Raw genomic sequence first — 27827 nt, 5'->3', positions numbered from 1 at the left:
CTTCCCAAAGTGCTGAGATTATGGGTATGAGCTATTGCACCCAGCCCCAGTAAGAAACATTTTTAAAGGTTCATAATAAATTTAAAGTATATGTAAAATAAGAATTTAAAAATTAGTAAAAAATTTTCAGCATTTGTCCAGATTAGGATCTCTAAACTTTACAAGAGCATTAAAAAAAAGAAACATTAATTTCATCTCATTGGAGACAAAATTATTTTAAATAACAAGACCACAAACACACAATGGAGAAATATTACCTGACTGAAATAAACCATTTTTTTCAAATAACTCTTGAGAAATCTAGTATCCATACAAAATTTACCCAGTTGCCAACACAAATTTTCCACATAATGGAAAGATCTGTCAAATGTTGAACCAAGAACACTTAACTTACTTCTCAATTGGAAGGACATGAGGCCCAGAGATGGAATAACGATACAGAAAAGTCAGAAACTTCCTGAATGCATCAAAAAAAGGCCAGTGAGAAAGAAGACAGATGCATTTGTTAGTATGAATTGTTTTGGAACTATCAGACTTCCCATCTGCTGATGTTAAACCCAAAAGAAGTCTCTGTTTTTCTGTGAGATTCTCCTCAGAGTATGGTTCATAAAACTGAATAGCAGCACCATAAACCTGCAAAACAAGTAATATATCCAGTAAATATACTTTGTATCATATATCCAAATGACATCATCAGTTAAATATTTAATAAATGCTTGCTATGAGCCAGGTGAGAGGCCAGGTATTAGGAACACAGTGATGAAGAGACACCCCTCCTGCTTTCTTGATGTATCTAAGAACTATATAGTGCTATTCTCATGTCTCCTTACTATTGAAAGAAAAGGTTATTTTGATTAAATTTATTTGTTTTATAAAGAGTGGAAGCAATTTTATCAATATTCTCTAGAAGAAAATGATTGAAAATTAATTACTTGGTAGAAAGTGAGATGAAAATTTAGATAAGGAAATACAAATTCCAGCGTTGGGCAATTCATTGAATTTCTCGGGACATCAATTTTCCTATCCATAAAATGAGGACGTTAGACTTGATAATTTCTAAGGTCCCTGCCAACTATCATGTCTGTAATTCTAAACTGCATTATATATTTAATAATGTTACTTTCAAAGCTTCTTTATCACAGAAAGTGAACCAATGAAGGATCGTCATTTGATGATGAAAAAATGTTTCACTACAATCACAAAAAAGCATTTAGGTGGATGGGACTGAATAAAAATTCTCTTTTCCTGTCCCTGGATACAGTTATTTTAATCAAGTGGAAAAGTATGCATAATGCATTCAATTTAATCAGTTTTTCCCCTACTATTCTTTGCATTATAGAAAACTTGAAAATGTACAAGAAATTTGCAGATACAAATTGTCAAACACATACCTTTTCAGCTGAGGCTCCAGTTAAAACAAATGTAGAAAATACAGGGAGAGGGTATTTGCTATTTGATGGCCAACATTCAATGGTTGCACCCATTGGTAAACAAAATAGAGGAACGGATTCTGGTAGTGAGAATGACTCATAATCTTCTTGAGGATATCTACAAATTAGGCCTATAAAAACAACAATAAATATTAAGTCATCATCTCTTGAATTTAGGTACTTATTAGTTCAATGATGATAAAATGCTTTGTTATTTCACACATTTGGAATGCCAAAGCATGACATGTATGTAATGACAGTGAATACTTTGGTAGGATTCATAGAGATTTTAATCCTTGAACATTATAACTATTAACTAACTGCTTAATATTTATCAAGCTTCACCCATAAAGGCTATGTTAAAGCTAACAAGAAAAAGATATCCTACAGAAATGCACAAACATACTCCTAAAAATTCAGTTTGTGGCCACACTACCTTACAAAGCATACTAAGTTTTGGAAATTTTCAATATGGTTTATTTTCATCTATCTACTTCATCAGCTCTCAATAACTTTCCCTCAGGGGTGCTTTTACACATTAAAATTCATATCCCATAGGAGTATATGTTAACTTCTAGCACAAATACAGGAAAATTACTCATAAAAATAGAAGAGTCACATATTTACAATGTCTTAGCAATAGTACCAACTCAAGCTCAGCTTCTAAATAACACCAGATTATATGAAGATAGAGTTTTAAGTTGCCTATGATTTCACATTAGGAAAACGGTCCAGGCATCTTCCACTGAATACATTCCAGGAAGAACCTTGTACCTCATTTTGTGGAACTAGAAACAGAAAATAGGTTCCCTGGCCATAAAGCCCTTAAAGTCAAGTAGATATTATCACTAGACAGCTACAAAGACAAAAAGATAAACTGGGGGAATGTAAGTGGTTGTTGCTTCTGCCACTAATATTTCTGTGACTTTGGACAAATGACATACTACAGGAGTATGGTTTTCTCATCTATAAAATGAGATGAAGTAGATAAACTAAGGTCCAAGGCAGTTCTAAAATCATTTAATTACATGCTAGCCAGCAAGTAGGTCCCATGAGAATCCATAGTTAACTCTGTACTACTCTCTCAGGTCATGAGGTAATAATAAAGTCATAAAGTAAGTACAGAAATAGTGATGAAGGCTGGCTGGGCACAGTGGCTCACACCTGTAATCCTAGTACTTTGGGAGGCTGAGGCGGGCAGATTGCCTGAACTCAGGAGTTTGAGACCAGCCTGGGTAACACGGTGAAACCCTATCTCTACTAAAATACAAAAAATTAGCCAGGCATGGCGGCATGCGCCTGTAGTCCCAGCTACTTGGGATGAGGCAGTAGAATTGCTTGAACCAGGGAGGCGGAGGTTGCAGTGAGCCAAGATCATGCCATTGCACTCCAGCCTTTCAATGGTTGCATCCATTGGTAAACAAAATAGAGGAACGGATTCTGGTAGTGAGAAAGACTCATAATCTTCTTGAGGATATCTACAAATTAGGCCTAGGGCAACAGAGTGAGACTTTGTCTCCAAAAAAGAAAAAAAAAAAAAGAAAAGAAAAAGAAATACTGATGAAAGCCAGTACAGTGGCTCACGCCTGTAATCTCAGCACTTTGGGAGGCTGAAGTGGAAGGATCACTTGAGCCAAGGAGTTTAAGAGCAACCTGGGCAATACAGCAAGACTCCATCTCTACTAAAAAAAAAAAAAAAAAAAAAAAATTAGCAAGGCATGGCGGCACATGCCACCATGTACTCTCAGTAGTCTCAGCAACTTGGGAGGCTGGGAGGCTGATGTGGGAGGACTGCTTGAGCCCAGGAGTTCAAGGTTGCAGTGAGCTATGATCCCACCACTGCACTCTAGACTATGCAACAGAACAAAACTTTGTCTCAAAAAAATAAAAATAAAAAAGGTGATAAATTGTAGATCCAAAAATATCAAAGGCCGGGTATGGTGGCCCTCACCTGTAATCCCATCACTTTGGGAGGCTGAGGCAAGAGGAGCACTTAAACAGAGGAGTTTAAGACCAACCTGGGCAACATAAGCAAGATCCTGTCTCTACAAAAATTTAAAAAATTAGCCAGGCATGCTGGGATACGCCTATAGTCCAAGGTACTAGGGAGACTGAGGCAAGTGGATACCTTGAGCCCAACAGTCTGAGGTTGCAGTGAGCTACAATCATGCCACTGTACTCTAGCCTAGGCAACCGAATGAGACCCTGTCTCCAAAAAAAAAAAAAAAAATCAAATGTAAAAGAGAAACTTGAGTCTAGAACTCTAAACACAAGCATGTATACACATGTATATGTATATATGTATATATTTTTAAAGATGGGGTCTATGTTGCCCAGGCTGGTCTTGAACTCCTGGGCTCAAGCAATCCTCCTGCCTCAGCCTCCCAAAAAGCTGGAACTACAGCCACATGCCACCATGCCCTGCATAAAAGCAATTTTTAAAAGGCTGAATCTGTTCTCTTGTAAATAAGATCACTATGTTTGATATTTTGGGGTCTCTGAAAATTGGACATTTTGACTATGCATTATAAAACTTCAAATTGGTTTGTAATATTTTTCATTATTATGAAACATGATTTCATGTGAACTACAGCTCTTACTAAATTTAAGTATTAAAGAAATATTAATCTAAAATTAAAATACATTTTCCCATATTTCTGCTGATTTAAAAACTTAAAGATAATTGAGATATCCTTATTATTTATTTAAAACCAAAGCTTAAAATAAAAGCCCGCTTTATTTTAAAATTAATCTTTCATCAAGCATCCAATAAACATATGAGTGAAGACAAAAATGAGAATCAAAAGATATGGATTGTAGTCCCAGTTCTGATCCTAACACATCCTAGGCAGGTTTTTTTCTTTTCTTTAACCTTTCTGGGCCCTGTAATACACAGATATATGAAGTATTCCATGAAAAATTACACTTACCAGCTTTGTAAGATATAGTGTTCGTCTTTGCCACTGATTTTTTATAACACAAGTATACCGCTGATCCCCACTGGATTTAAAAAAAAAGACAAATTTAATTTTCAAAAGGTAGGAACTTGATAAAAAGGAATCTCTTTGAGCTCTCTAGTATGCCTTATCTAAGATGTAGTAACAAATTTCTCTCTGCTAGCTATTTTCAGTTGGCTGTTTTGTCAACATTTTATTGGGATCACTGTCCACTTTTCTTTCAGAAGTAAATTGTAACTTTTTTTTCCCTTGCAACAGCAATAACATGAAGAAAACTTGACTCTTTTAAACAAAGTTAAGCCACAACCATTTAGATTTTATTCTAAGTCCAAACTGTGGGTATAAATGATAAACTACGAAATATCAACTCAAGTGCATACCTTCAACTCCACAATCTGTTTCAGATATTGCTAGGTTTTTCTGCAACCCTTTATGCCTCAAGAGTTGTAATTTGTTAAATCCACTTCCTTATTTCCTACTTTCTCCAAAATTCATTTCCAAATCAGACTTTAATCACCACTCCTTAAAAGAATAACTTAACTTCCAATTTTTTTTTTTTTAACGGAGTCTCGCACTGTCACTCAGGCTGGAGTACAGTGGTGCGATCTTGGCTCACTGCAACCTCCACCTCCTGGATTCAAGTGATTCTCATGCCTCAGCCTCCCAAGTAGCTGGGATTACAGGCACGTGCCACCATGACTGGCTGATTTTTTTTTTTTTTTTGAGATGGATCGCAGTGGTGCAATCTCGGCTCACTGCTACATCCGTCTCCCTGGTTCAAGTTATTCTCCTGCCTCAGCCTCCAGGAGTAGCTAGGATTACAGGAGTGCACCACCATGCCCAGCTAATTTTTGTATTTTTAGTAGAGACAGGGTTTCACCATGTTGGCCATCGTGTTGGCCAGGCTGGTCTCGAACTCCTGATCTCAGGTAATCCGTCCACTTCGGCTTCCCAAAGTGTTGGGATTACACGTGTGAGCCACCATGCCCAGCCTCTTTTTATTCTTATTTATCATTACATGCTATATTTGCTTGTTAATGTCTTTCTGACTTGAATATATGCTTAATGAGGGTACGGATTTTGTTTTCTTCACCACTATACTCCCACAGGCTAACACATAGTAGTTCAGTAAGTATTACTAAATAACTATATACATAATTTATTTAAAAGTTTTAAAATAAGGGTAAAATAGTTTTATGAAACATATTCTTTACACAATCCATGCAAATGAAGAAGTGTAATGTCACTGATAAGTAAAAGTATATAATAAAAATTTTTATTACTATTTAATGTGATTTGTACAACTCTACCCCTACTACCCTGGATTGCAATAATCTCCCAAACGGTCTTCCTCCTTCCACCTTTGCTTCCCGCCATGGTCTATCACTACATAAATGAGTGATCTTTTTAAATCAAATGTCAGAGCATGTCACTGTTCTGTTCAAAATCTCAGTCTCTCTCAGAATAAAAGCCAAAGTCCTTACAATCACCTAAAGGCCCTGATCATCTACCCCCAATTCCAATCTCTTTATTCTCCTCATAATTTATTCTGCTTTAAGACACACCATTGTCCTTATTGTTCCCAAAACATGCCAGGAATGCTCCCTCCTTGAGGCCCTTTGCACAGACTGTTCCCTATATTTCAAACATTCTTTGCCTGTGATATCTGAATGATTAACTACCTGCCTTCAAATATTACTTTCAAATAAGGGCTTCCCTGACCACTCAATTTAAAATTGCAAGTCATTTCCCACTACTCCCAATCCTCTTTTATGCTACTGTAGGTTTTCTTTTTCACTACAGTACTTACCACTTTCTAACATACTATACTTTAAAAGTTATTTGTTTAAAATTTATTATCATCTATTTTCATCCACTCTGATAAGTTCTATATTCTGTTATCATTAATATCTAAAACAGTGCCTGGTGCATTATAGGTGCTGCATAAAGTATTTGCTGAATGAACTAATCTTGGAGCAGAGGTTTCTAGGTAGAAGGAATGTCAAGAGGAAAGGCCCTGATACGGAAGTATGCCCATCATGACCTAAGAGCTAAAGAGGCAATGACAGCAGAGAAGAGTAAATGAGCTACTGATGGGAGATAAGGAAGCCAGATCATATGGGTCCTTTTAGGCTGTTTTAAGGATTTTGGCTTTTATTACTCTTGGAGATAGTGAAAGCCACTGGAGGGTTTTGAGTAGAAGACAGGCATTATTTGATTTACAGTCAAAAGGTCACTCTGAGTACTATGTTGAGAAGTGGGGGTAGGAGACAAGGAAGAAAGCAAGTACTCATAATTATTTTGGATCAGTAATCCAGGCAAAAATCATGAGAGTTTGAATATGGGTAGCAACAGTGGGAATGATGAAAAGAGGTCAGATTCTGGGCATATTCTGAAAATAGAGACAAAAAAAATACCCTATTTGATTATATGATGTACAGTGTAAGAGTCAAAGACGATGCCAATGCCTGAGTAAAAGAAAGGAAGAAGCTCAATTGAGATGGAGAAGACTGTGGATAAAGCAGATTTGGGGTGAAGATAAGGGGTTCAGTTTTAGACATGTTAAGTTTGAAACATCTATTAGACATCCAAGTGAAGAACTAAATAGAGTTAAGGTGAGTGGTCTGAAATGGACACACAAACTTGAGAGATGTCACCACTTGAGGTATAGGTAATGAGAGATACATTTACGTGGCACACTTCCTCACCTCGTGGGGAGTAAACTCAAATATCACCTTATCAGAGAGTCTTCCTTTCACCATTTTACATACAATAACAAGGCTCCCTCCACCCTGCCTAGTTCTCCCTATCACCCCTCTCTTGCATTTTTTTTCCTCCTTAGCATGTATCGCCATTTGGCATATTATATATTTTCTTAACTATTATCTAAATATAACAAAGTTTACTTACATAAGACTAAGTAAACATTAATGGGTAGCTCTGAGAGACTCAAAGTATAAGCTTTTAGTGTCTGAACTTTGTATCTACTTTGGATGTAGAGAAGCCTTTTTGTTGGCTTGTTTCTTGTGTAATCCTTTCAAGAATGAAATAAGAATTGTAAGTTATTTCTGAATAAAAAATGCATTATATACCTGTCAAAGGCCAGGTGACAAGTAGATACTTAAAGGTCAGGACTAAAACTTTGGAAAAATCATCAGTATTACAGAAAATACAGACAAGTTACATAAGTATTTTCATGTAAGAAGCCAAGTGTCTGAATATAAATTATTTTCCAACTTTGGTTTCTCTGATATTTAGTTCACACTCACTTAATAAAGTTCTCATTTATACATACTTAAAAATCTGATGAATAACAATCAGAGAAGATATCATAAATTGCATTATACAATCACTTAAAAATATTTTATCATGAAATGACAATCTGCTGAGTATTCAAAAACCTAACAAATCTTTGCTTTTCAACTTTAAGTATCTGTCAGCCTTCCAAATGATGAATAGCTAATAGCAAAATGTGGTCAAACTAAAGTGAAAGAGAACAATACTAAAATATCTCTCTTATTTAAAACACACAACACACATAAAATAATATGTTTGGCTATCTGTAAATATCTTACTAAAAAACAAAAACCCTTAATCTTTTATTTTAATATAGTTTAATGAATTATGTTGAGATTGTAGCCTTGGGAAATTTTCTCTTGATGGAAAAATATTAAAGCATTTATAAAAATAAAATCCCAACACAGCAACGAACATAAGCAACATTTAACACATTAATCTACTGGAAAAATATTTTTTAAGTCACATGAATATGTAAAAGTCAAGTAGATATTATGAATACAGGCAAACAAATTTTGGTTTATCAAATGGGTAAAAAAAATTTATAAAAATGGGTTCTTTATTGGAAAGTCCCAACTCTACTTCCCAATAAATCCAATTTGAAAAGATAGCAAGAAAATTTCAATAATAACTTTGGTGACAACAAAAAGAGAACTATATGACCATTTGGATATAGTAGAAACCAGAGGGAATATTCTAAAATGAAAAACAAGGAATTAAAAATACAGTATAAGTTATGGGGCTCTGTAGGAAAGAGAACCATGGATATTAAAATTAAGAGCGGGGCCAGGCATGGTGGCTCATGCCTGTAATTCCAGCACTTTGGAAGGCCGAGGTAGGTGGATCACCCGAGGTCTGGTGTTTGAGACTGGCCTGGCCAACATGGTAAAACCCCGTCTCTACTAAAAAAAAAAAAAAAAAAAAAAAAATTAGCCACGTGCGGTGGCAGGCACGCTTAATCCCAGCTACTCAGGAGGCTGAGGCAGGAGAGTCCCTTGAACCTGGGAGGCGGAGGTTGAGGTGTGCAGAGATCATACCATTGCACTCCAGCCTGGGTGACAAGAGTGAAACTCCATCTCAAAAAAAAAAAAAAGAAATAAAGAAAAGAATTAAAAGCATTTTCCAAATTTTTTTACACACAAGGTTCAGGGTGAAAAAGAAAAAGGAGTCATTGTTCTAAAACTACTTTAAACTCTCTACCAATAAGTATCCACATTGTAGTTTGCTACAGCAAAAACATACTTTCAAATTCCTCCTCTTTCCCACAGAATTAGGTACATGATTTAATCACTTGCTTTGTTAACAGTTCTACTTTTTTTCTTTTTCTTTTCTTTTTTTTTTTTTGAGACAGAGTCTCGTTCTGTCGCCCAGACTGGAGTGCAGTGGTATGATCTCGGCTCACTGCAACCTCTGCCTCCCAGGTTCAAGCAATTCTCCTGCCTCAGCCTCCCAAGTATCTGGGATTACAGGCGTGCACGCCAAGGCCTGGCTAATTTTTGTATTTTAGTAGACAGGGTTTCAGCATGCTGGTCAGGCTGGTCACAAACTCCTGACCTCAAGTGATCCAACTGCCTCAAGTCTCCCAAAGTGTTGGGATTACACGTCATAGCGCCCAGCTCAATTCTACTTTTCTAAGTAAACTCACTAAATCAAATGCTGACATTCTTGGACAGTTGTAAAACAAGAGCCATGTGGAAAGAGTATTTTAAAAACACCCGTAAGGAGACTCGGCCAGGTGCAATGGCTCACACTTGTAATTCCAGCACTTTGGAAGACTGAGGCAGGCAGATCACTTGAGGTTAGGAGTTCAAGACCAGCCTGGCCAATATGGTAAAACCCTGTCTCCACTAAAAACAAAAACAAAAAAAACAACAAAAAACAAAAATTGGCCGGGCGTGGTGGTGCACGCCTGTAATCCCAGCTACTCGGGAGGCTGGGATAGGAGGATCACTTGAACCCAGGAGGCTGAGGTTGCAGGAAGCTGAGATCATGCCACTGCACTCCATCCTGGGTGACACAGTGAGACTTTGTCTAAAACAAAACAAAAAAAACTCTTAACGAGAGTCAAAAACTAAGGAGATAGTACCACATTTGCCAAAAATTAGTTATGTGTTTTAAAGCCAGTCAAGCAAGCTACCTGGACTAAATATTCTTATTCATAAATTTCTGCAATTTTAGATCATATGATCACTCTAAGTTCTCATCCAGCTCTAAAATACTGTAATTAGGTTCTAATATCAAATCAAAGTCCAAATCATTTAAGGCTATGGTCCAAGGTTTAAAACAAAGTAATTTTCGAAAACTCTTTTCTTAAGCTTAACATGGACTAAACCAGATGCTATTATCATCCTCATTTTACAATCATGAAACAGGCACAGAGAGGGTAAGTTACTTGTCCTAGGTCACACAGTCAGTAAGGGTCAGAGATAGGATATAGACCCAGACACTCTAGAACCAGAGTCTGTGCTCTGAATTACTAATCTACACTGATTTTAATCACTATGAAATACAGAATACAGATATCCTTTGCTATCTTACTGAGAGGGTTAAAACCAAATTCAGGGTCCCAAAATTTGTACTGTATCCAGCCACATATCAATACACCCCAGTTTTTCCTCTTTTTGCTTTATCTTAACCCTCAGTACCTCATGTTGCTATATTAAGAGAGGGAAAAAAAGTTTCAAAAGTCTACTTCCTGGCCGGGCATGGTGGCTCATACCTGCAATCCCAGCACTTTGGGAGGCTCAGGTGGGCAGATCACAAGGTCAGGAGTTCAAGACCAGCCTGACCAACATGGCAAAACCCCATCTCTACTAAAAATACAAAAATTAGTCGGGCATGGTGGCGTGTGCCTGTAATCCCAGCTACTCAGGAGGCTGAGGCAGGAGAATTGCTTGAACCTGGGAGGTGAAGGTTGCTGTGAGCCGAGATGGCGCCACTGCACTCCAGCCCGGGTGACAGAGTGATACTCCGTCTCAAAAAAAAAAAAAAAAAAGTCTGCTTCCCTATACTTCAGAAAAAGGAACATGAATTTTTAAAAAGTCAACTTCCATAAAAACTTAATACATGCTGAAATGTGTATAAAATCTTTAGATCTTAGCAAAGTCTTAATTTACATAATTATAACAGGACACTGTAAATATCTGCTCTAACATCTTTAAGAAATTAACTTTAGAGAAAAATAAAAAAAAGAAACAAAATCCACACCATAAGACAAGGTGAGAAAAAATGAAATAAAATAAAAAGAAATTAGATTTACAGCTAAGCAAAGTAACTTATGCCTGCAATCCTAGTGCTCTGGGAGGCCAAAGAGGGAGGATTGCTTGAGGCCAGGAGATCAAGATCAGTCTGGGCAATACAATAAGACCCAGTATCTACAAAAAAATTTGAAAATCAGTCGAGCATGGTGGTGCATGCCTGTAGTCCCAGTTATTTGGGAGGCTGAAGTAGGAGAATCATGTTAGCCCAAGAGTTTGAGGCTACAGAGAGCTATGATCATGCTACTGCTGTACTCCAACCTGGGTGACAGAGCAAGATCCTGTCTCTAAAAAAAAAAAAAAAAAACCAAAGAAAAAGAAAGAAAGAAATTAAATTTAAAATTTTGTGATTAAAAACCCAATTGTTGGCCAGGCACAGGGGCTCACGTCTGTAATTCCAGTACTTTGGGAGACTGAAGTAAGAGGATTGCTGGAGCTCAGGAGTTTGAGACAAGCCTGGCGTATGTAGGGAAACCCCAACTCTACAAAAAAATTAAAAATCAGCCGGATATGGTGGTGCACACCTGTAGTTGATCCATCGAGCTACTCGAGAGGCTAAGGTGGGAGGATCACTTGAGCCCAAGAGGTCAAGGCTGCAATGAGCCATAAGCAGGCCACTATACTCCAGCCTGGGCAATAGAACAAGACCCTATCTCTAAAAAAAACAAAAGAAAAACCCAATTGTTTCTTCAGAGCAGCTGCAGTAGAAAAAAAGAAAAAAAAGACCCAATTGTTGACAAAGTTATGAAAAACAAAACAAAACAAAACAATATTCTCACACTTTATTGGTAGGAATTTTAATTGGTTAAACCCTTCTGGATAAAATCTTAATAGTAAATATATGCTTTGATCCAGAAATTCCAGGACAAACCATAAGGAAATAATTAATGCAGTACAGTGCTCAGGAGTTTGGTTCTGGAGTTCTGCAGCCTGAATTTGAACCTTGCTTTAACTACTAATTGAAGGTATGACCATGGGAAAGTAACCAGTAACCACCTCTTTAACTCTCAAATTTTCTTCTTTGTAAAATGGGGAGAAAATACCTATTCAGGGTGGTTATGTGGAACTGAATTATTGAATATGAACTACTTAGAACAGTGTATAGCACAGAAGAGCTAAATAAATGTAACTTGTTTTATAGAAGATTTGGTTATAAGTATGTTCATAACAGCTTGCTTGTAACATTTTAAAAAATCAGAATCTAAAGGTCTTTACAAAAGAGGATAATAAATACATTGTGGCACATCCATTTAATACAATAATATTTAGCCATTCAATAATGTATTTAATACACTGATATTAAGTATATTTAATATTTAATAAATATATTAAAATATTAACCTCCACAATAAGCAAATGCAAATTAAAATTAGAACAATTTTGTATTATATAGTCAATAATTAAAAAGTCAATAACCAATAACAACCAATGTTGGTGAGGTGTGGGAACCTAGGAAATAGCATTCTCATAAACTATGGCTGCTGGGAGTAAAAACTGCCACAGCGTTTTCAGAACAATATTTCAACACTTTCAAAATGGTCAGCATACTCATGGACCCATCAGTTCCACTTACAATTATTTATTCTTCCAGAGACACTCAAATATCTACAGCAAATGCACAGCGTTAATCAAAGCAGCGTTACTAGCAATGGAAAAAACTGAAAATAACTTGTATTCATCATTCTGCATTTGTACTTTCTGGAATATTATGCAGTCGTTAAAAGAATTAAGTAAAAAATTATATAAACTGATAAAGATAGAAAAAAGGCTTATATCAGAATATAAAGAAATTTCCATTATTTGAATACCATACAATCATAAAAAAAGAATGAAATCATGTCCTGTGCAGCAACATGATGCAGATGGAGGTCATCATCCTAAGTAAACTAATGCAGACACAGAAAACTAAATACTGCATTTTCTCACTTATAAGTGAGAGTTAAACATTGGGTATACCTGGACATAAAGATGGGAACAAAAGACACTAGGGACTACTCAAGGGGGAAGACAGGGAGGAAAGCAAGGGCTAATAAACCACCCATTGGGTTCTATGCTCACTATCTGGGAGACGGGTTCAATCATACCCTAAACCTCAGCATCATGCAATACATACCTGTGTAACAAACCTGCACATGTACCCCGATTTTAAAATAAAAAGTGAAAAAAGAAAAAGGAAATACAAAAAAATTCAAATTAAAAAAAATTAAGGATTAATTTATTATACATACCCCACATATGTGACACAAAAGGTCTGGAAGGATACAAGTCAAATTGCTCATTGTTACCCCTGACAAAACATGGAAGTAGGAACAAGAACCTTCACTTTCTCACTTTCTACTTCATAGATCTATAATTTAGATACTCCCTGTCCTCCAATTTTCTTTAAGTATACATTCCTTTTTTTTTTTTTTTTTTAATTCAAAACAGTAATAAAAGAACAAAGACAAGACAGTTAAGGATCATGCATGGGTGGACTTTGGCTTTTACTAAGAGTGAGATGGGAAGCCATTAAGGGTTTTAAGCAGAGTAGTGATAGGATCTGATCTATGTTTTTAAAGGATCACTCTTGTCTATGCAAAGAATACAACAGAGAAAGCAGAGTGGAAGAATTGATCAGTTAGATAAAAAACTATGGCCTGCATTTGGCCCAAGGTCTGTTCTTGTATATCTAAACTAAGAATAGTTTTTGCTTTTATAAATAAGGGTTAAAAAAAAGAGATGACTATGAGACAGAGATTGTATGACCTGTAAAACCTAATTTATTACCTAGCTCTTTAAAGAAAAAATTTGCCTGACCCCTGGATTAGAACACTACTGCAATAATCCCATTAAGAGACAATTATGGCTTAGACTAGGGTTATGGCAATAGAGGTGCTGAGAAGTGGCCATGTTCAAGATACGTTTTGAAATTATAGTTAACAGAGTTTACAGAAGAACTGAATGAGGAGAAGATAAAGGTTAAGTTTACTCCAAGGTTTTTCAGTGTGAGTTACTAGAAGAATGGAATTTCCATTTGCTAGATAAGGAAGACTATGGGGATAAGCAGGTTTGGAGAGAAACATCAGGAGTTCAGTTTTGGATATAATAAATTTGAGATGCTCCATTATATGATATTCAAGAAGGGATGATGAATTAGAGAAGTCCAGATTAGACAAATTTAGAAGTCATCCACACATGGCCTGTATTTAAATGATTAGATCACCAAAGGAGTATGTTTAGGTGGTGAAGATAAATGGTTTGAGGACTGAACCATGAGGCACTCCATTGTATAGGGATGGGGAGATGAAAAGGAATTGGCAAAGGCAGAAAGGGAATGACTGGTGAGGTAAAAGGAAAAAACAAGAGAGTACCTAAGAAGAAAGTATATTTCTTCTTCATGGCACTGTTTCAAGAAGGAAGAAATAATCATTTATGTAGAAACTTGCTGAAAAATTAAAACAAAGAATTGATCTCTGGATATGACAACAAGAGAAATCTTGATGGAGTGATGGAGACAAAAGGCTGACTAGAAAGAGCAAACTGAGGAATGGGGCAGAATATACTCAACTCTTTCCAGAACTTTTACTGTAAAGGATAATGAAATGCGGCAATGGAAGGAGAGGAATATGAGATCAAGAAGTTTTATAAAGATAAGAAATCTGTGCATGTTGGAAGAAAAAGGGAGGGAAAAACTGATGATTTACAAAAAAGTAGGGAGGACTACTAAAGCCATGTCCTCAAATAGGTAAATTGAGATGTGGGATCTAGTCCTATTGAGGTGTGGGATCTAGTCCACAAGTGGAAGGATACTCATTGCTTTTGTAGTGGGCAGGGGGGGTGGGGGAAATTATTTTTTTAATTAAAAATAAGAGTTCTTGGCAGTTTCTTTTGAAAGTACAAAGTACTTTCCAAAAAATAAAATATCTAACATCTTTAAAAACACATTTTTCAATTCTGTAATTATACTATGCTGTTTTCAAAAAAAAAAAAAATTTAAAATTATGCTCTTTTCATCAGTGGTTAATGTTATCAGTGCAAGTAAGTCACTTACCATACTGTTATTGAGATTCTTGTCGACTTTGCAGAACGTGTGTGGTGGGCTTTCTCCTTTACTGGGTATAATAATACATATGTCAGTGACAGCCAATGTATTCTGAGTCATGTTTTCAGAGGCTCTTCGGTAAGTGATATAAATTCTTTGTGATGAGGTACTCCCACTGATATTTGCGGGGCGTCCATAGGGAGTACTCTGAATAATTTCACAACCCTGTTTCAATCTTTCCTTCCAGTCATATAAAACCCTAAAAATAAAATTTAAAAATGAATACACAAATACACAAAGCACTTTAAATATGAAAAGTAATGTTCTCAGGCATCATCAACTGATCCTTAAATGTAGCAGTGTGGTAAAAATATTCCAATCTTACTGCAATTTTGAAATGCATGGTCTTGTATACATCAAAGAATAACTCTTTTCCCCACCAAAAACTTTGTTTTAAGGAAAAATTCTGATAAACCATTGTTTTTGTTAATATAAACCAGAGAAAAGGCACAATTAAATGTGAAGGTACCTGTTTTGGCACATCATTTAATATAGTTATTAATTTTTTTTTGTCTCTAAAACAAGCACCTTCTTTAGAAAAAGCAACTAGCATTTTGGCCAAAGTTAAAATTTTACAAAAGGTTACTTGCCCAACTGTGTAAAGTATGCTTGCACACTTTTATCTCCAATACTTTCCTTAGCTTTAAGAGAGAGTTTTAGGCTAAGACAATCTAACTTCAAATCCATCCTTAATCAAAAGTCTGGGTGAGGCACTAGGCTTTTATTTTTTCTTTGTTGGGGTAAAATTGTAGGCTTTTAGTACAGGGTGGACCTGGCATTTGTTCATTAAGTTTTGAATATTTAAGCACTTAGGGACACTAAAAAAAATAGTGCTTAAAAAATATTAGTTTATTCCCTCACTGAATTCATTGATTTGTACTTTAATGCCAAGTCCTTAGCACGAGTTAAAAAATAAAAATAAAATAAGCTATATATTGTTTTTTTGAGACGGAGTCTCAGAGTCTCACTCTGTCACCCAGGCTGGAGTGCAGTGTCATGATCTTGGCTCACTGCAACCTCTGCCTCCCAGGTTCAAGCAATTCTCCAGCCTCGGCCTCCCAAGTAGCTGGGATTATAGGTGTGTGGCACCACACCCAACTAATTTTTGTATTTTTAGTAGAGGCGAAGTTTCACCATGTTGGCCAGGCTGGTTTCGAACTCCTGACCTCAAGTGACCTGTCTGCCTCAGCCTCCCAAAGTGTTGGGATTACAGGTGTAAGCCACCGTGCCTAGCTACAAATTAAATGTGTTTTTGTATTTGCTATAAAGCTATAAATTGTGTTTTTGCATTTGCTATAAAACTTGTAACAAGCAATGTCTTCATCATCAATCAATATTCTCTCATATAAAATCCACTATAAAAATAAAATATAATGCCAAAAACTGGTCAAATTATTATTATTATTATTTTTTGAGATGGAGTTTTGCTCTTGTTGCCCAGGCTGGAATGCAATGGCATGATCTTGGCTCACTGCAACCTCTGCCTCCCGGGTTCAAGCAATTCTCCCGCTGCCTCAGCCTCCCAAGTAGCTGAGATTACAGGCACACACCACTACAACAGACTAAGTTTGTATTTTTAGTAGAGACAGGGTTTTGCCATGTTGGTCAAGCTGATCTCGAACTCCTGACCTCAGGTGATCTACCCACCTAGGCCTCCCAAAGCACTGGGATTACAGGCACGAGCCACTGTGCCTGGCCAAATTATTTCTAATATAAGTTTTAATTTCACTTTTTGTTCTGGCCATCAACAATTTTTTTTTTTTAAATTTTCTCAACATTTTGAAAATTCACAGTTAAATCCGATGCTTAATCATAGCAACTGCATGAACCCTAATGTTAGGTTAAGTGCTTATTCTTTCTTCTTTTGGTCTTGTTTTACTTTTTTTTTTAACTTAAAAAAAGGGCACCTACACACAAAGAAGTTAGACAATCTAAATTCAAATTCCTCCCTCCTGTTACTAGCTGCAGTTCTGTAAGCAGTTACTTAACCTCTCTGCCTTATACTCAGCTATAAAATCTAAATATTTTGGCTTCAAAGGATTCCATAAAGAAAGTAAAAAGAACCTACAGAAAATATGTGTAAATCATTTAACTGATAAGGGACTTTATCTAGAATATGTTAAGAACTCTTATAGCTAAACAAATAAAAAGACAACCAAATTAAAAATGGGGAAAGGATCTGAATAGACATTTCTCCAAAGATACACAAACTTGTCAGTAAGCACATAAAAAGATGCTCAACATCATTAGCCATCAAGTGAATGCAAATCAAGACCATATGAGATACTATCTCACACCTACTGGGGCAGCAATAATCAAAATAATATGAAATGCTGACTAGGACATGGAGAAATAGGAACCCTCATGTACCGCAAGTGGGAATGCAATATGGTACAGTTGCTTAGCAGTCTGGCAGTTCCTCAAAAGGCTGAACATGAAATTACCATATGACCCAGCAATGTCACTCCTAGGTATATACATATAAAAAATGAAAATATATGTCCACATAAAAACTTGCAAAAGAATATTCATGGCAACATTATTTATAATAGCCCAAAAGTGGAAAAGTCTCAAACATCCATCAACAGATGAATAAATTGTGTTATACCCATATGACGGAATACTATTGTCATAAAATGGAATAAAGTACTGACACATACTATAACATGGATGACCCTTGAAAACATTATAAGTGAAAGAAGTCAATCAAAAAAGATCATATACATAGTATGATTCTATTTATATGAAATGTGCAAAACAGGCAAATCCATAAAGACAGAAAGTAATCTAAGGCTAAGTGAGTTAGGAAATTAGGGAGCAACTATTAATGAGTACAGTGTTTCTTTATGACATGATAAAAATGTCATAGAATTTACTGTGGTGATGGTTGCATAACTCTGAAAATACTAAAAACTATTAAACTGTACACTTTAAATAAATGAGTGGCTGTATGGTACATGAATTATATCTCAATAATAAAGCACCCCAAGTAAAGCTCTAATTTACCCCAAGATCCTTCTTTGATACACATAGTTAACAATCCATCTATAATGGAGCTGGGTGTGGTGGCTCACATCTGTAATCCCAGGACTTTGGGAGGCCAAGGCAGGGGGATCACTTGAGGCCAGGAGTTCGAGACTAGCCTGGGCAACATAGCAAGACCCTGTCTCTACAAAAAAATTAAAAACTAGCCAGGCGTGATGGCATGTATCTATAGTACCAGCTACTCAGGAGGCTGAGGCAGGAGGATCACTTGAGGCCAGGAGTTTGAGGCTGCAGTGAGCTATGATCATGCCACTGCACTCCAGCTGGGTGATAGAGATTGACCCTGTCTCTTTAAAAAAAAGAAAATCCAGCCAGGTGCGGGTGGCTCACGCCTATAATCCCAGCACTTTGGGAGGCCGAGGCAGCAAAGCTTGCAGTGAGCCGAGATCGCGCCACTGCACTCCAGCCTGGGTGACAGAGCGAGACCCCGTCTCAAAAAAAAAAAAAAAAAAAAAAAAAAAATCCATCTATGCTGATCATTATAACATGCCTAAAAGCCTTTTTTCATATTTTAAAAATAATCAAAAATTTTCCAATCAGGATAATACATTAATTTTCTAGTACTTTCCTGCAAATTTTTTTCAAATTCTCTCCCCTGCCTCTAACAGAAAGAAACTCAGGCACGGTAAGACTGCTGGGAACTGTAGGATAAAGAGAGACAAAAGGAAATATGGAGAGAACACAGGTTTCTGAATACAAACTTGTCTATTTTTCTAAATCTGCCATACATCTATTAATGACCAAAATGAACAATTAATCTCAAAATCTACAAGGCATATTATTTGGATCAATAACAGTAAGTCATTTAAAAAAATACTTACCCCAGATCTGTAAGTGGAGGCTTATCTCTTCCTCTTCTATAGCAAAGGTAAATCTGTGGCCCCACAAGACTTCCATTATTAAGATCAGCTGACAATCCAGTTGGGGTAATATCAATACAAATATAATCCCGTGGGACTTCCTCCCCAAGAGATTTGATAATAACTGAAACATCTGTAATAGGTTCTTTTGGTTTAGCTACTTTATGACAAGCATCGTTGAAGTGAATTTCTTCTTCTAGAGGCTTTGAAACATCAGTTAATCCTGCTACAACAAAGTAGTCAGCAACACGAGGCCCCTTGTCTTCAATCATCTTCCATTACAGAAGGTTACATCTAAAAGGAAAGTAAAAGAGTAGTACTCCCCTATAATAAGCAAAATAAATATAAGTGGTTTGTGTGCATATAAGAACAAAAACTACAAAAAGAGCACTAGCTCCTTCATAAACACACTAGCATTATATATTTAACTTACATGTAAAAAGAATTTTTTTAACAATAAAAACATCTTTAGCAATCTTTTATTATAAAAGTAATGGATGAATTCCCAATTTTGGCAATATGGAAACCTACATTACCTAAGTAGACAACAAAAAGAGATCTTTTTAAATGCACAGTCTGGCCAGGCGCAAGTGGCTCACGCCTGTAATCCCAGCACTTTGGAAGGCCGAGGAGGGTGGATCACCTGAGGTCAAGAGTTTGAGCCCAGCCTGGCCAACATGGTGAAACCCTGTCTCTACTAAAATACCAAAAATTAGCTGGGCATGGTGGCAGGTTCCTGTAATCCCAGCTACTCAGGAGGCTGAGGCATGAGAATCGCTTGAACCTGGGAAGCAGAGGTTGCAGTGAGCCGAGATCAGACCACTGCACTCCAGCCTGGGCAAAAAGAGTGAAACTCCACCTCAAATAAATAAATAAATAAATAAATAAATAAATGCACAGTCGTTCAATAAGCACTTTTAAATATAAATCTTACATAGACTTGTAAGAATGTAAGGGTAATTCCTAGGTCCCCAAAACACTGAGGAAACCAAAAGTCAGAATGCAGTCTGTAAATTACCACTGAGTGGGGAAATTTACTGATCTCCTCAATAATCAAGAGGTTTGTGTGTTTATTTTGTTTTATTCTTCTGAGATGGGGGTGGGAGGGTCTCACTATGTTGCCCAGGCTGGTCTTGAACTCCTGGGGTCCAATGATCCTCCCATCTCAGTCTACCAAAGTGCTGGGATTACAGGCATAAGCCACCGCACCTGATCCGGTTTGTGTTTTAGAAGGCATTAAAAGCATGGGAGATAAGCACTTCAGACCACATAGACAGAGAATTGGAACTGAGCCACCTGTATAAAGCCGAGAGTTTCAAAGGACTATTACTCCCAGCCAAAGAGTGGATTTAAAAGACCTATCCACTGACACAGGGAGATAATAAAGTTGTAGGGAGGGTGGTGGGGGAGTCTCCTCTGATAATTCATAACAACAGGCCTATTCACACTTGGGTTTGGGGTTTGAACTTACACCATATGGATGGTCCCAGGAAACTAAGAAATTAATAACAAAAGTGTTCTCAGGTTGGCCGAGCACGGTGGCTCGCGCCTGTAATCCCAGCACTTTGGGAGGCTGAGGCGGGCAGATTACCTGAGGTTGGAGTTCAAGACCAGCTTGAACAACATGGAGAAACCCCATCTCTACTAAAAATACAAAATTAGCCAGGCATGGTGGCACATCCCTGTAATCCCAGCTACTCGGGAGGCTGAGGCAGGAGAATCGCTTGAACCCAGGAGGAAGAGGTTGTGGTGAGCTGAGATCGCACCATTGCACTCCAGCCTGGGCAACAAGAGCGAAACTCCCATCTCAAAAAGAAAAAAAAAAAAAAACTGTTCTCAAGCTAGTGATACCCCTTGAAAAGTAAAACAGTTCTTGAGGGTACAGCCTCAACCCAGGTTTTCCACAAACAAAGCCCAGTGGAAGACAAGCTTCTGTTCCAAAACTACAAAAGCACACACACAAAAATCTACCAGAAGTAAGTCTCAGCAGATATATCAAAGAGAATAATTTTAAATAATAAAAGTAAGAGAGTATAACAGTAATGCATGCTCACAATAGATTCAAAGAAAAAATACACAGAATCTATCATATATCTGCAGTCTCCTTTGGTTGTCTGGTATCACTTAATTTTATTTATGTATTTATTTATTTTTGAGACAGGGTCTCGCTCTGTCGCCCAGGCTGAAATGGAGTAGCGCAAACATGGCTCACTGCAGCCTTGACCACCTGGGCTCAAGCAATCCTTCTGCCTCAGCCTCCCACGCAGCTGGGACCACAGGTGTGCACCACCGCGCGTGGCTAGTTTGTTTTTGTTGTAGAGACAGAGTCTCATTTTGTTGCCCAGGCTGGTCTCAAATTCCTGGGCTCAAGAGATTCTCCACCTCAGCCTCCCAAAGTGTTGGGATTACCGGCGTGAGCCACCATACCCAACCTATTTTTTTCTTTAACTAGGAGAATACATTCCACAGTACCGTCATTATTTATGTATCTCTATTATAGGAAAAAAGTTTAATGTAAAACAATTTCCCAGATTTTGTTTCATGTTAGACACACTTCCAATAAGTGCAAAGAAAAGATTCCATGGACAAATAAATTACGTATACACACTACAGGTCTCTTTGGATATTTACTTATATATATAAAAATACTAAATCCTCAGCAATCTTCTGATAAAGGTAGCCGATAAACTTTGCTTAACTCAGGATTTCCCTAGTCTATTTGAACAATGAACCATATTTTCCCACTTAACAACAAGAAACAACCCTAAGAAAATGCTAGTTTACAGTAAACAACCTTCCTTTGTAGACCATAAAATCTCAGGGCAAAGATATTCTTATGTAGTATATACTTGTTTACAATATAATTATTAACATTTTAATCGAAATCCCAAAACTCATTTAATTTTCTATATTGCTAATGTCATCAGTTTTCAGAATTCGTGACACATTTCTTGGAATCTGTATTAATCGCTCAAATATACTGTAAGTATTCTCACTATTTTCTTTAAAAATGAGACTAGGCTGGGCAAGGTGGCTCATGCCTGTCATCCCAGCACTTTGGGAGGCCGACGCGGGTGGATCACAAGGTCAGGAGTTTGAGACCAGCCCAGCCAATATGGTGAAACCCCATTTCTACTAAAAATACAAAAATTAGCCAAGCACGGTGGCATGTGCCTGTAGTCCCAGCTACTCGGGAGGCAGAGGCAGGAGAATCGCTTGAACCCGGGAGGCGGAGGTTGCAGTGAGCCGAGATCATGCCACTGCACTCCAGCTTGGGCGACCGAGCGAGACTCTGTCTGGAAAAAAAAGAAAAAAAAAAAGACACTAAAGAAGGATTAAATGTTTCTCCTTGTTTTATTTACATACTAATGGCACCTATGCAGCAATTTCCTTATATATAGGATTTCTACATATGATAAAGGGCTTAACCTTTTCAGAAATGCCTCCTAGATGGACACTTAAAAAGAAAGTGTTAACAACCTGTTCTTCTGAGAAGGCTATTAAATGCTGACTCATCACCCTCAGCTCACTGCATATAACAAGTGCTCCCAAAAAAAGAGCAGTTTTACCCAATTGACCATCTGTTTAAGAAAGTTGCAGAATAACAAAAGCACTTTTGTTTTTTTTTCCTCCAGTTCATTAGTCTTTGAAAACAATTTTTAAAGGGCTGCATAGTATTTTATTTTATGGATATACCATTTTTGACCTATGTGCTTACTGTAGATCATTTATTACTTCTACTTATTTTGCTAATATTTTTTAAAGGGTACAATGAATAATCTTGATAAACCTCTGGATACAATTTTAGGATTTCTTCAGGATACATTTACTGAAATAGAATTATTAGGTCAAAGGTTATATCAGCCTTTACTTATGTGCTTTCATGTGTGCATGAATTTTATATTATAAGCTCTAAATACATATAACCTTAAAAATTACTCTGGTAAAGTATTTTCATTCCATCATAATGAAGAAACTAAAACATCCTCCTTTTTCCTACACACTAACTTTACGTTTTTTAAACTAAAGCATGGCCAGGCGTGGTGGCTCATGCCTGTAATCCCAGCACTTTGGAAGGCCAAGGCAGGCAGATCACTTGAGGTCAGGAGTTCGAGACCAGGCTGGCCAACACAGTGAAACCCCATCTCTACTTAAAATACAAAAAAAATTAGCGGGGCATGGTGGTACATGCCTGAAATCCCAGCTACTCAGGAGGCTGAGGCAGGAGAATTGCTTGAACCCAGAAGGCAGAGGCTGCAGTGAGCTGAGATCACGCCACTGCACTCCAGCCTGGGCAAGAGTGAGACTCTGTCTTAAAATAATAAACAAACAAATAAACAAACAAACTAAAGTAGACACTTACTATTGCATAAAATAGTTTTATGTCTTGCTATGTAGAAAGAAGGGTAAGAGGCCAGGCAGAGTGGCTCATGCCTGTAATCGCAGCACTTTGGGGAGGCCGAGATGGGTGGATCACTTGAGGTCAGCAGTTCAAGACCAGCCTGGCCGACATGGTGAAACCCCGTTTCTACCAAAAATACAAAAATTAGCCAGGCATGATGGTGCATGCCTATAATCCCAGCTACCTGAGAGGCTGAGGAACAAGAATCACCTGAACGCTGTAGGCAGCGGTTGCAATGAGCCAAGATCATGCCACTGTACTCCAGCCTGGGCAACAGAGGTAGACTCTGTCTCAAAAAAAGAAAGAGGAAAGAGAAGAGATACAGTATTTTCATGAAAACATATATTTAATAAGTTTTTTTGAGAACTACCACCTTATCCTTGGAAATAACTAGTTATTATAAGTACATATTTGAGATACATTAACTTATAAAATTCCTTTTCATTAGCTCTTTTGAGTATTTTTCACAAAATTTAATAATTTGAACTCATTCACAATAGAACACAGGAAATAACTACTAAAAGGGAACCGTATTCTTTACATTGAAGATTTTGTCTCTAATAAATGGTGTTGAATTAATAGTGACCCAAGGCACATCTTGAGACATCTTTCAACTGAATTACTTTGTATCATTTGTTACCCATAATTATTACGTGGAGAATATATTCCAAATTATTAAGACTTCTGGAAAATTAAGGTTTCACTGTGTTTAATACAGAAAATAGCTAACTGAAACAAATCAAAATGAAAGCGAAAAACTACTTACACATTACAAAAAGTTTCTCTCTGAAAAAGATGACAGATTTCAATGTGCGAACTCCGCAGCCTCAGAGTTTGAGAAATAACTGTATTGAAAAGAGTAAGAATTGGACTTAAATTCATTCCAATCAAATATTTCCCCCAATATGCCTGAGGATACTTAAAGTTCTGTTAATAGTGATAATTACTAAACTGACTTCATGTATTGTTTTCTTATGGTTAAGAGCCAATAAGCAATTTTTAAAAACAAGTTCTTCGGGAAACACGTTTCAGTAAAGAATAAATACATACTTTAAAAACAAAACATGCTGAAGAGAGGCAATGAGGAAAAAAAAGAAAAAACAAGCACATAAGGGGGAGAAAAAGAAAGCAAGAAGAATAAATAAGGGTACAAAAGAGGAAATGTGTACAGGGTAAAGAGCGTGAGAAAGAACAACATGCCTATTTCTGGGGCACTGTGTACAGAGCCTCATTCACATGGGAAAAATGTATACATTTAACATAATTCAAATATAGACTCAAGTAACTTCCATATAAAAAAATTTCAAAGAATACCCAAAAGTACTTTCCCTTTATTACAAATTTCAAAGATACTACAGTCAGCCTTCCGTATCCATGAGTTCCACATCCATACCATGGATTGAAAAAATGTTTTGTTGTTGTTGTTGTTGTTTTTGAGACAGTTTTGCTCTTGTTGCCCAGGCTGGAGTGCAGTGGCTCGATCTTGGCTCACCGCAACCTCCACCTCCAAGGTTCAAGAGATTCTTCTGCCTCCGCCTCCCAAGTAGCTGGGATTACAGGCGTGTGCCACCATGCCCAGCTAATTTTGTATTTTCAGTAGAGACTGGGTTTCTCCATGTTGGTCAGGCTGGTCTCGAACTCCTAACCTCAGGTGATCTGCCTGCCTCGGCCTCCAAAAGTGCTGGGATTACAGGCATGAGCCACCACATATGGCCCGAAAAGATGTTTTTCAAAAACAATAAAAATAACAGACTGGGCTCAGTGGCTCACGTCTGTAATTCCAGCACTTTGAGAGGCCAAGGCAGGAGGATCGTTTCAGCCCAAGAGTTCAAAGCCAGCCTGGGCAATATAATGAGATTCCATCTCTAAAAAAAAAAAAAAAAAAAAAAAAAAAAAGAAAGAAAGTTAGTGCCAGGCAGGGTGGCACATGCCTGTATTCTCAGCTACTCAGGAGACTGAGGCACGAGAATCACTTGAGCCCAGGAAGCTGAGGCTGCAGTGAGCCCTGATCACACCACTGCACTCCAGCCTGGGTAACAGAGTAAAGCTCTATCTCAAATGAATGATACAACAAAAAAATGTAGTACAAATTTAACAAAATAATTCGGTATAACTATTTATATAGCATTTAATGGAATTAGGTATTATAGATAATCTAGAGGTGATTTAAAGTAGACAGGAAGGGCCAGGTGCGGTGGCTCATGCCTGTAATCCCAGCACTTTGGGAGGCCGAGGTGGGCGGATCACGAGATCAGGAGATCGAGACCATCCTGGCTAACACAGTGAAACCCTGTCTCTACTAAAAATACAAAAAATTAGCCAGGCGTGGTGGCGGGCTCCTGTAGTCCCAGCTACTCGGGAGGCTGAGCCAGGAGAATGGCATGAACCCGGGAGGCGGAGCTTGCAGTGAGCCAAGATCACGCCACTGCACTCCAGTCTGGGCGACAGAGCCAGACTCCATCTCAAAACTAACTAGCTAACTAACTAACTAACTAACTAACTAAAGTATACCGGAGGATGTATGTAGATTATATGCAAATACTACACCATTTTACGTAAGGGGCTTGAGTATATGTGGACTTTGGTATCCAAGGGGTGGAGGTTGGGGGTATCCTGGAACTAATCCTTGGAGGATACCAAGGGGCAAATGTACTTAAATAGAATCATTTATATCAAATCTCACCAAGGAACCAAAGTCTTCTGAACAAGAGACTAAGCAATGTCATATTACGGAATTCAATATGTCAATATCATATTTTTTTAATTAAGTAATTTAGTAACTTGTAATTATGAGTCATTTTAAACACTAGATGGAAAGATGATGCCACTGACAAAGTCTTAAGAGCATAGCCAGACCAACTGTATTGTACCAAGCACTACAGGTTAGCTTTAACAACAGACACATGCACACACAAAAGGAGTTTCAGTAGGAGTCAATAGCTTCTGCAGGGAAACAAGCTGCAGCACAGAAATCATAAGCACCTCAAGAGGAAGAAACCACAGCTTTAACCAACATGGAATATCTACTAACAACCAGGAAACAGGAGCAGCTACACCCAGACACAAGATTCATCTAACTTGGTTAGGTCCTTGACGTGTGTGTGTGTGTCTGTGAGAAGTGGAAGAGAAGGGGGTAAGGGCATAAACTGAGTCAAGAATTTAATAAACACCAGGTACAGTAGCTCACATCTATAATCCCAGCACTTTGGGAGGCTGAGGCCTGCGAATCGCTAGAGCTCAGGAATTGGAGACATGACAAAATCCTGTCTTTACAAAAAATACCAAAAGTAGCCAGGCATGGTGGTGCAGTCCTGTAGTCCCAGCTCCTTGGTGGGGCTGGGATGGGAGGATTGCTTGAGCCCAGGAGGTCGAGGCTGCAGTGAGCCTTGTTCACACCTCTGCACTCCAGTCAGCCTGGGTGACCAAGCTAGACCTTGTCTCAAAAAAAAAAAAAAAAAAGAAAGAAAGAAAAATTCGATAGTGTCTTGAAATGGAGGGTGAAAAGAATGAAAGCAAAATAATATACTCACAATCTGATTACCTTTTGAACTGCTAAATATTGTCAGGATAGATATATGTATTTTTAAAATAAGGATGCCACTCCATCTCAAGTTCCCTGAAAAAATTTCAGGGAGTAAATACGGAGTGGTAAACATATTTTTCAAATATCTCTAAGATGTTATTGCTGACAGGTGGCAATGAAACAACGTAAATACTGACTTGCTGAAACATTTTTAAAAATTCAACATCAGTTATCACAAAAATTTCTAGTAAAAATACTATATGTATATAGAAATACTTGTAAATTTTGAAAATTATAGTTATTTTATTGGTAGAATACCAGACTTATTTAGATGTAATTATAAATAATGAATGTGCTACAACCAATTTCAAATATATTTTCTGCTACATTGTTTCTTAATATAGTAAGAACACTGTTTTGACATTAACTCTGCCCCATTATACTTAATATTTATATCATTATTCTAAAAACAGGCCAGGTGTGATGGCTCATATCTATAATCCTAACACTGGGAGGTCAAGGCAGAAAGATCACTTGAGGCCAGGAGTTCAAGACCAGCCTGGGCAACACAGCAAGACCTCATCTGAACAAAAAAATAAAATTGGCTGGGCATGGTAGCTCATGCCTATAATCACAGCACTTTGGGAGGCCAAGGCGGGAGGATCACTTGAGGTCAGCCTGGCCAACAGGGCGAAACCCCATCTCTACTAAAAATACAAAAGTTAGCAGGGCATGGAGGCATGCACCTGTAATTCCAGCTACTTGGGAGGCTGAGGCACGAGAATTGCTTGAACCCTGGAGGCAGAGGTTGCAGTGAGCCAAGATAGTGCCACTGCACTCCAACCTGGGCAACAGAGCGAGTCTCAAAAAATAATAATAATTAATTAAATTTAATTTAAAAAAATTTAAAAAAAAATAACAAATGGCCAGGCACAGTGGCTCACGCCTGTAATCCCAGCACTCTGGGAGACCGAG

At 37.5% G+C, this 27827-nt stretch overlaps 1 protein-coding gene across 10 annotated transcripts in view; it reads right to left on the bottom strand.

Moving 5' to 3' along the window:
* Positions 1 to 27827, bottom strand: part of DENND4A (DENN domain containing 4A) — a 131840-nt gene that overhangs the window by 77460 nt on the left and 26553 nt on the right. For 5 of the 10 annotated variants that reach the window (XM_009210426.3, XM_009210433.3, XM_009210430.3 and 2 more), the window contains exons 2-7: positions 24096 to 24174; positions 18889 to 19221; positions 14972 to 15221; positions 4361 to 4430; positions 1392 to 1561; positions 395 to 633 (exon numbers count right to left, since the gene is read on the bottom strand). In XM_009210426.3, the coding sequence (XP_009208690.2) occupies positions 395 to 633; positions 1392 to 1561; positions 4361 to 4430; positions 14972 to 15221; positions 18889 to 19199 (1040 nt within the window). In that variant the 5' untranslated portion in view covers positions 19200 to 19221; positions 24096 to 24174. Of the gene's footprint in view, positions 1 to 394; positions 634 to 1391; positions 1562 to 4360; positions 4431 to 14971; positions 15222 to 18888; positions 19252 to 24095; positions 24175 to 26859; positions 26881 to 27827 lie in introns of those variants that run through there. The other 5 variants (XM_021941751.2, XM_021941752.2, XM_009210428.4 and 2 more) reach the window with 5 other exon arrangements.

Source organism: Papio anubis, chromosome 7 (genome assembly GCF_008728515.1).
Source record: "Papio anubis isolate 15944 chromosome 7, Panubis1.0, whole genome shotgun sequence".
NCBI classification, from domain to species: Eukaryota; Metazoa; Chordata; class Mammalia; order Primates; family Cercopithecidae; genus Papio; species Papio anubis.
Note: the sequence above shows the minus strand (reverse complement) of the source record. Positions and strands in the feature narration are given on the sequence as shown.